A 10,087-nucleotide genomic window follows, 5' to 3' on the forward strand; every position below is an offset into this window, starting at 1 on the left:
CTGAAATTTTGAATGACTCAGTTCATTGAACAACCCTCACACTTTGTTGTCTTTGACATGATAATGAACTTCTCCAAAACAATTACATTCTAAAATTTTGAAATTTTTTTCATAACCATGTTTAAAATGATCCTTCAAACACATCCAGAAGAGTCGACGTTCTTGAGGTAGGGTCCCCCCCTTTGACCAAATAATTTGACTCAAATTGGCTCCAGGAACCATCAAACTGGAGACAGAATATAATCAGGACCAACAAATCTATATGAAGTTGAGAAATGATAATGATATGTAATATCCATGTCTATCTTAAGTGTCTCTGCCCTGCTCCGAACAAATTAAACCTCTTCTAATGCAACTCCACTCATATCTAAATTACTACTAATTTCTTAAGAGTAAAAGCTCCACTCCACTCATACTTTCAATGTCGAGAAATAAACTAAATGTTGAGAAAATTACAATAACGGAGAAATACAACTCTGATTTTCAATACACAGTGGCAACTTTTCTTCTAAACATTACGAATTTGCTGAAGTGGCTCCTGTTTTTATAAGAGGGGCATTTAAGTAATTTAACTTTTAATTCAAATTCTGAAGATTGTGACTTTTAAGATAGTGTGTATATATACATATATAGAAGATTTGTCAAAGCATTTTATTGCCTGAGATAAAAACAAAGAAAGCAATCAATAAGTTGCCGGATCATGGAATTGACAAATCTGAAGAAACAAAAGGTAATCGAGGAAGAAGCACCAATGAATAAGTTGCCGGATCCACTCCTCGTTCAAATTCTCTCACTTCTCCCAACAGAGGATGCATTCAGAACTTGTCTAGTCTCTACAACGTGGCGGCGTCTCCTCACTTTAATTCATAGCTTCAATTTCACTTGCCGGGAAAGAGAAGATTTATCCTTTATTCATAATGCATTAGCACATTCCCTCTCTTCCAAAATTATAAAGTTCCAACTCGACTTAACTTACTTACGTCTATCAGACTGCAGTTTCAGGCCTGAGTATGAAACCCTAATCAGTCGTTGTTTTAGTTTTGCTGTTGAAAGACAAGTGGAAAATGTTGTGTTGTGGTCTCAGAATAGTAATAGGTTCACATTGCCTAAATCTCTCTGCACATGTTCTTCGTTGATAACTTTAGATGTTCAAAATTGTGACCTTAATAAAGCAGTCATAGCGTGGAACTCTTTAAAGAGTATAAAGTTGGGGCATTTGAAGCTAACCGATGATGATATGGTGAAATTACTTTCACGCTGTTCTGCATTGGAAACAATGGAATTATATAGCTATTTTGGTTTCCGTCGCCTGGAAATTAATTCTCTAAAATTAAAGACACTAAAGTTGAAAAATTATCTTACGTTTGCTGGAAATCGAGATAGACTTAGAAATTCTTGCCCCGTATATTCAACACTTGGAAATATCAGGAATAGATCTCAAGTGTAGGCTGGTTGATGTGTCTTCTGTAGTTAATGCTAAGCTTATTTTCAGCATTGCCTGTATCAGAGACTTCCCAAGTATTTATGTGGAAGAGTACTGCTGCCATGACTATCATCAAGTAGTATATATCCTCGTCCAAGATAATCTTCAAGAGTTATGTTATGTAACTGATCTAACATTTGGAACTTGGTTCACACAGGTTTGTCTTTAACTCGAAAGTCCTTACATTGATGTTTCTTAGATCTGTGTTTAGACAATTAGATTTGTGAAGTACTTCCCTTTTGTTGTTATTGCTTTCTCCATTATTTACTAGTTTCATTGGGATTACTGCACCAGGTCATGTGCATGTTGCAATTCAAAGGGCTGCCCGTTTCAGAATTGAATTGCAAATATCTAACGCTGGTGTTGCATATGAAAAAAGTTTAATTTGTATGGAGTAGCTGGTCTTTTGAGAGCCTCGCCACATGTGGAAACAATCAGCATAGAATTGGAAACTACGGTGGTAACTTCCTGGAAATTATCTCTTCTTTTTACATCTTTTCATTTGGTTGAAGTTTTTGTCACATTTGTACAATTTCATTTGATCTGACTGCATTTGGTCTTGATTATATTTTGTCTCCAGTTAGATGATTGGTCCGTCGACTTTCTTGTCAATTCCCGCTGCAACTCTGAGTTACTTGATTTGGCCAAAGGACATAATATGGATTTGCTGAGTGGAGTTTCATTCGTTGAGTTTCGCAACCTCAAGGAGGTTAAGATTGTCATCTCCCCGGAGCGGTGCTTGAAAGATCATGTCAAATGGGGCTTTGAAAAGCTTTCCAAACTTTCAGAATTTCTGTTATTGAATGCACCGGTTTTGGAGAAGTTTGTTATCATATCAAAGAAAAGAAGGTGCGTGACATGTTCAATGAACTGTCTATCCCAATATTTATCTCGATTGGCTAACAAATTGTTAGGTTGTCCAAGATCGTCCACCAATTCTGAGATTATCTTCCGGGAGTGAGCTTTCCATGAGTTCACTACTAGTCGTTTCATGTCTCAAGATACTAAAATGTTGAGTTTCTGATAAACTACTCAAGGAATCCTTAACTTATGTATGTTTGTAACTAATTACTATTGGAATTACCATTGTGGTATACCAAATGTTATGGTATCTTGGTTCCTTATGAAGCATTTTCTTTATTCACTTTGATGGCATATGTTAATCAATTAGCACAGCTAATCTAATATATGTTTTAAATGGCAAAATCAAAAGTGTTGTTTCTGATTTTGCTTAGAAACGAGAATCTTTACATAATTTTTACCGAACTCTAATATATCCATTTTTAGGCGTACAATTTCATGAGTAATTTCCAAACGAAAAGTGATTCGTTTTGCAAATATTTAAGGCACTGCAAATTCAAACTTTTTTAGGCAACATTCACCATTTTTACCAAAACTTGAACTAGAATTAAGAAAATCTGTCTTATTCATTATTTCGAAAGTACCTTCAGTTTTTATTAAGATAATCTTGAATTCGTAGTGTAAAATAATCCATCTATGAACATATGGAAATTTCTTATTGGAAAGGTTTTGTTAAAAAAAATGAAGTATCATCTAATTCATTGATAGGAACATGAAGATCATTGTTTTTTTTTAACTTTGTGCAAGACAAGTTTCATAAGTATACCCATTGAGCTAACTAATCCGGATTCACGCTGCTAGGACATAGATAGTACGTGTAGCACCCTTTTCTTAAACATATTGTCTTCAATCTTTATTTAATTATTAGCCGGTTTGGTCCTGAACCTCCTCCAGTTTCTTCTTCATTAGCCAGTTCAATGCTTTGGGTCTTATTTTCCTTGAAGGACTAGAGTCTAGATTGAATCAATGTAGGAACAAAATTTACACAAAATGCCTGCAATAGAGAGATATTTTTTCTTAAGGACTTTTGGCTGTTTAGTGCTTTGGGGAGTGCAACAAAATAAACCAAATAACATTCTTTTAAAAAAAAAATTATCAGGAATAAAATGTGTTTTTTCTAAAAAAATTTTTATCAGGAAAATAACATTTTTGACCCATTAAGTATCAGTATGAATATTTATAGACTAAATTATTAATAATAAATACATATTAAGAATTACTTTGTTCAATTTCACATAATTTAAAAGCATTTTTTCTAAATAATTATATCAAAATTGGATCAAAAGTGTACAAATTGATGCCAATATATCACTCAATTTGCTCATTTGTGCATAAGTTAAAACTGAAGGGAAAGGGGGGCGATACCTTCTAAGCATTTCTGGATTCCGGCAAACAAAAGCTGTAGATCGACCAATCAGTTGCCGGATCGCTCTTCTCCTTCACATACACATCTTATGCCGAAAAAACAACCATGGATTCTGGCGAGAAGATAAAAGAAACAACAGCCATGGATTCGGGCTGAGAAAATAGAAGAAACAACAGCTGTAACCAAAATCCAGTCATGGAATCCGGCGAAAAGGAACAACAGTAGACCGATCAATTAGTTGCCTGAAGCTCTTCTTCTTCACAGTCTCTCTATTATTCTAACGGGATCAAATATCCGTAACAAGTGCTCTCTCAAACATGTAGCTTTATCTTTGAGATTTACTTGATATCTTCTCTTTTAGTAACTTTAAATACCACGAAGGATATGTATCCTAGGTTGATTATGGCTTAAGTAATTCTGTTTCTCTCCCAAATTAAAAAAATTCAACTTGACAACTTTGATAAAGGGAAAATGTCGAAACTCGGTCAGTTTCTAAAGAAGAGATTTGTGCATTGCAGGAATGTTTATACACATTTGTTTGATAATACTAATTTTGAGATTTTGATGTCCATGTGGTTATAACGTGAAAGTTTATGTAGTGTAAAATTGATGTAGGTGGTATTATCTAAAGACCATATTGTGAATTTATTGTTGGACTGCTCTCTGTTAGAAACTATGGAATCATTCCGTTTTAAGTATTTTAGTCGCTTTGAAATTAGGTCTTCGAAATTGAAGAGGAATCTAATATCATATAATGATGATGAAGAAATTGATCATTTCGTGGAAATTGTTGTCTCCTATAGTACATTAATTATTTAGAGATTTCAGGAAGTCATCATGTTTTTAAGTGTACGCTTGTAGCCATATCATCTGAGGTTAATACCAAGCTTATGTTCGACATTACATCCATCAATGACATCCAATATTATATCACATGTTACATGTCTTTGATACATGTAATGTCAAACGTAAGCATAGTATTAACCATGGAGGATATATATATGTCTACTAGCCTACACTTGAGACCATGAAGACTTCTTGAAGTTTCCAAATGATGAAGATAGGGGGCAACAATTTCCAAGGAATGATCAATTTCTTCATCATCATTGTATGATCAAATTCAGTCTCTTCAATTTTGAAGACCTAATTTCCTTGCGACTAAAATCTTTAAAACAAGATAATTCCATACTTTCTAATGCAAGACAACGCAACAGTAAGTTCACAATATGGTCATTGGATAACACTATCCACTTCAATTTTATGTATTTAGAGACTTTCATGCTATGGACACATTTCCAAGGAATGATCAATTTCTTCATCATCATTGTATGATATCAAATTCAGTCTCTTCAATTTTGAAGACCTAATTTCCATGCGACTAAAATCTTTAAAACAAGATAATTCCATAGTTTCTAATGCAGGACAACCCAACAGTAAGTTCACAATATGGCCATTGGATAACACTATCCACTTCAATTTTATGTATTTAGAGATTTTCATGCTATGGACATATTAGCATCAAAATCCCAAATTAGTGTTATAAACGATGAACAAGTGCATAAACATTCGGGCAATGCACAAACCTCTTCTTCAGAAACTAATTGGAGTTTCATATTTTCCACCTGTGTGCATCTGGCTCAAGGCTATCAAGTTGGATTTTTTAATTTTGGACGAAACGGAATAACCTAATACATAATGAACATAGGATACATATCGTTCATGGTAATTAAAAGTACTAAAATAAAAGGTATCAAGTCAATTCCAGAGATAGCACCACCTTTTTGAGAGAGCTGTTGTTACGAGTGTTTGATCAGTCGGTATAAGAGAGCAAAGGAGAAGAGCATCCAGCAATTGACTGATTTGGTCTACAACTTTAGGTCTTGTGGACGACCAAAGGAGCTCTTGGAGTTTCACATTAATTATACCGCGTTTTACTCTTTTAAGTGCCCAAATCGTCAAAGTCTTATGTTTCTCTTCATTCATTTTCATTTCTTCCATTTGTCATTTATCACTGATAGAAAGTATAATACAAAATAATCTTGGATTTACTTAGCATGTTTTAGATCTTGCGACTCTGCACACTCCAACTTATACATACATACTCTCCCTCATTGAACTGACAAGTAGAAATGGATTTTGTGCCTGTCTCATTCTTACCTAGTTCTTTTATTCAGAAAGTACGAGCAACTGTAGTAAAGAGCACCTTGAATCCAGTTCAGGATTAGGAACTAATGCTTTCAGTTATGCAAGATCATGGTTCATAGGACTGTAAAGCTGGTAGACATTCCATTTAACCTTTGTCTGGCAATTTTACTTACCTTTTTCTCCCTTTTATTTGTCAATGTAAATGTAACTCCTCAATGATTTACTTTGAATGTGTCAGATATCCAATAGGTTCAGGAAAGGAAAAATACTTTTTGGTGTAAATACATCTCACCCTCCCACACCCCACTTGTTGTTGTTAGTAATAGTAGTAGATGATTAGGTAAATCTCTATACTTGAGAATTCTCTGAAAGACCGAATCTACTTAACTACAACTTTCTACTTTTAGCCTAAGTTTTGGTAATCATTTCTTCCAATGCACACTGATCATATCCCACATTTGTTTTTTGAAATTCAAGCCATTTAAGAATCCTAGCTTTTTGGTAAATATTTCTTCCCAGTGCATGTATCTGTCAGCCAGTGGTTTTTCACTGTGTTCGGTTGACTTTTCGCTAGCAATTTATCCCTTAGCGCTTATTTTTGTGAATACATGGAACTCGTGTTGATTAACCAACCCTTATATTATACCACGTTTTACTCTTTTAAGTGCCCAAATCATCAAAGTCTTACGTTTGTCTTCATTCATTTTCATTTCTTCCGTTTGTCATTTATCACTGATAGAAAGTATAATACAAAATATTCTTGGATTTACTTAGCATGTTTTAGATCTTGCGACCGTGCACACTCCAGCTTATACATACATACTCTCCCTCATTGAACTGACAAGTAGAAATGGACTTTGTGCGTGTCTCTTTCTTACCTAGTTCTTTTATTCAGAAAGTACGAGTAACTGTAGTAAAGAGCACCTTGAATCCAGTTCAGGATTAGGAACTAATGTTTTCAGTGTGAAAAAAGTTTAAGATGATTTTTTGAATAACATAGATTTCTCTAGAATGTCCTAGTGTAGAAACTTAGAAATTGTCTTGAAGAAATATCTAGATATTCTAGAGTAGTTGCCTTGAAGAAATATCTAGCTATTTAGAGTAATTACAAGAAGATAAGGTCACTAGAACTTTCTTGTAGATGTATCTAGAAGAGTTTCTAGAACCATCCATAGCTAAGTATAAATAAGGGATGACCTTGTACATTTGTATTCAAGGGAAAGTCAAAGCAATTAAAGAGTCTTCTTCCACTACAAAGTTCTTCTTTCCAAATTCTTTCTTTCACTTTCTAGCTTCCTCTTCTTCTTTAGTTGAATCTTTTGATCTTACTTAACCATCTTGGGCAAGCAGAAGCCTTCCCGAATTATACTTTTCTTCTGCTATTCTCTACATGGTATAAGAGCCATAGCCGTAGATTGGCTTGCGGGAGTTATTTCAAGATCGGGTTGGTGGTAGATTCAACTAGTTTTTGTAGATGTATTTTAGCGATCATGTTAATGGACTAGAGATATAGTTGTTGACTCAGTCCAATTACAAGGTATGGAAGACATGTATGGAAGCATACCTTGTGGGAGATGATTTGTGGGATGTTGTTAATGGGAATGACACAAGTCCTCCTGATGACGGACCGGGAAATTGTAGCGCATACAAGAAGTGGAAGCAGATTAATGCGAAGGCGGAGTTCATTCTGAAGAGGACAATCTCCTCTGGTTTATTTGATTATATTATAAAGTGTAAATTAGCACATGAAATATGGAGGACCCTCGATCTCTTGTTCAACAAGAAGAATGAAGCTCGGCTGCAGATATTGGAGAATGAATTGGGTAACACCACTCAAGGTAATCTTTCTATCTCCGAATATTTTGTAATGATTAAGAACTTATGTTCTGAGATATGTTTATTGAATCCAGAGGAGGCTATTTCTGAAGCACGAATGAGAAGAATAGTCATTCCTGGGTTGAAACCTGAATATATTCCATTTGTGAGGTCGATTCAAGGATGGGCTCAACAGCCATCCTTGGAGGAATTTGAAAATTTGTTGTCGTCATAGGAATTACTAGCAGAGAAGTTGGGTAGTGTGTTTGTCAAAGATAGAGAAGGAGATGCTCTTGTAGCCGACAAGAGAAAATTTAAAGGAAAAACATTAAGAGATAGGCCACACTCTCAATTCCAAAGTTGTTCAATTCCGCTAGGAAATGAGGGAGAGTCTACTAATAACTATAAGACTTTCAAATGTTATCAGTGTGGCAAAATCAGACACATAAAAGGATTTTGTCGAACCAAGGAAAGCAATATGGCTCAAACTGAGAAAGTTGTTGAAGGAGAAGAAGACTGGGGAAAGTGTTTCGTAACTGAAACTCGAGCAATAGACGCATGACATCCATTAATTTTGAAAGAGACTGGTGTCATGCCCCGAGCCTACACCCTAGACGTGGCTGGCACTCGAAGACCATTACTGGCCCCCAAGCGAACCCTTGGTCTAGCTTTCTTAACTCAGCGGAAAACTCAATGCAATGCAAGGTTTTAAAACAACCTGACTGAAATAAAATCTAGCCAAAAGGCAACTCGAGTCTCAAAATAGAATATTTACATATATACTTAGATGAGAGACTCCAAACCAACTGACTGACTGTCTATGAATCCTCTAAAATACTGAGATGGATGTTGGGACAGACCCCACGACATCCTAATAAAACAAAACTTGAGGGAACAAAATAACCGAGTCCTCCGGAATGCAAAAAGGCTCACCACTGACTCTGAAGTACTCAACTGGATCAACGGCGAACCGGATGCTGGCCCTGGGTACCTGTGTCTGCATCATAATAAGATGCAAGCCAATTGGCATCAGTACATTGAATGTACGAGTATGCGAGCTGGAAAGCTAAACCACAACTTAAACTTGGAAGGAGTACAAAGGAACTCTTACCTTGGCTCTGTTCAACTCATGAATAACTGAACTCAATATATAAAGCAATACGACACATGCAATATATAAAGCTTGCAAAATAGTGTAGACAACTTAGCTTGTTAAAGATAAAACAATAACAACTCAACTTTACTTATATAAAAGTAATATAACTTTAGTGGGAGACTCTTTCAACCAACAATCACCACTATGATCCCTAGTGGTGATACAACGTTTTACCTCACGTTGCCCATGGTCCATCCTATACCTTGCCGTGATATAGGAAGATAACTTTACTAAGTGGATCCACTAGCTTAATCTTACGGATTCATCTAAAAAGTATGACCCGTTAACTCCCATGTTGGCGCATGGTTCTTATGGAGAGTTGAGTTTATATGAACTCGTGTCCCCAATTCGGTGCTCAAGACTACTCCCAAAAATACTTAGCTCATAATTGTTTTAAACACACCTTTCTTTATTTGAGATAATTACTCAAAACTTTGCCCGAAGGCTCACTTGGAAACAATGTTCCTTTTTCTTGAAAACTAGCCTAAAGGCTCTTTTGGAATCATAGTTCCTTTCTTACTCAAATGTAAAAACATTTGGAAACTTCTTTGGGAATACATAGTTCTCTAATAACTTTTGAGAAATGAACTCAACTTTAAACTCTTGACTTAACTTGAAACTTGAAACTTGACTTAACTTGAAACTTGAGCCTTAAAAATGAAGTTAAAACATTCAACAAAGACTCTTGGAAAGCTTTAAAGACTTGCTTTGACTCCCTTCTTGAACTTCTAGACTCAACTCTTAACTTCCCTTGACTTGGAAACTTACTCTCCTTGAATTGGAATCATGGATTCAAGGTATTTGATCACATGTTATGGATGAGTTCTTGAAGTTTAAACGTACCTTGGGGTGTTGGAAACAACTAGGGAACATAGGTATAACACCTAGGAACATGTATGAGAAAGTGGGGAAGGAATGGGAAAGCTTGGCGCTCTTGGCGCTCTGAGAGGCGCGGAGCGCCAGACCTCAAACTTCAGAGAGGTCTGGTTGGGGCTCTGGTAGGGGCGGCGCCCCAGGGTCTGGACCTCAGAGTCCCTCTTGGGGCGCGCTGGCTGGTGCGACGCCCTAGCCCTTTTCCCCGAAAACTTGACTTTTCTCCTCCATTTCTCCAACTCTAAACCTTCCAATATTCAAAGCTTCAACCCCAAAGCACTTAGGATCATCAAAACCCTTAACATACACTAGTTTCAACTCAAAAACACCACCGGAAACATACACCAAACCAACAAGAACTACAACACAACACAACTACAACTTCAAC

The 10,087-nt window shown here is 36.0% G+C and overlaps 1 protein-coding gene and 1 pseudogene across 1 annotated transcript; both read left to right on the plus strand.

Annotated features, from left to right (window-relative positions):
- The first annotated feature begins 700 nt into the window (after positions 1 to 700).
- Positions 701 to 3,294, plus strand: LOC125859228 (F-box/LRR-repeat protein At3g03360-like). The gene is made up of 3 exons (XM_049538926.1): positions 701 to 1,240; positions 2,064 to 2,332; positions 3,213 to 3,294. Exons 1-3 carry the CDS (start codon positions 701 to 703, stop codon positions 3,292 to 3,294), a joined length of 891 nt encoding a protein of 296 aa, XP_049394883.1.
- A 4,147-nt stretch (positions 3,295 to 7,441) lies between these two features.
- Positions 7,442 to 7,905, plus strand: LOC125859229 (uncharacterized; annotated as a pseudogene).
- The last annotated feature ends 2,182 nt before the right edge of the window (positions 7,906 to 10,087 follow it).

The sequence above is a fragment of the Solanum stenotomum genome, chromosome 3 (assembly GCF_019186545.1).
Source record: "Solanum stenotomum isolate F172 chromosome 3, ASM1918654v1, whole genome shotgun sequence".
NCBI lineage: Eukaryota > Viridiplantae > Streptophyta > Magnoliopsida > Solanales > Solanaceae > Solanum > Solanum stenotomum.

What these genes read in the sequence shown, in the direction of transcription:
- LOC125859228 (XM_049538926.1), top strand. Translation starts at nt 701, where the DNA reads ATGGAATTGACAAATCTGAAGAAACAAAAGGTAATCGAGGAAGAAGCA. An exon ending in AGCTAACCGATGATGATATG is followed by an intron (nt 1,241 to 2,063) that starts GTGAAATTACTT and finishes TTTTGTCTCCAG; the next exon opens with TTAGATGATTGGTCCGTCGA. An exon ending in ATCATATCAAAGAAAAGAAG is followed by an intron (nt 2,333 to 3,212) that starts GTGCGTGACATG and finishes TTTAATTATTAG; the next exon opens with CCGGTTTGGTCCTGAACCTC.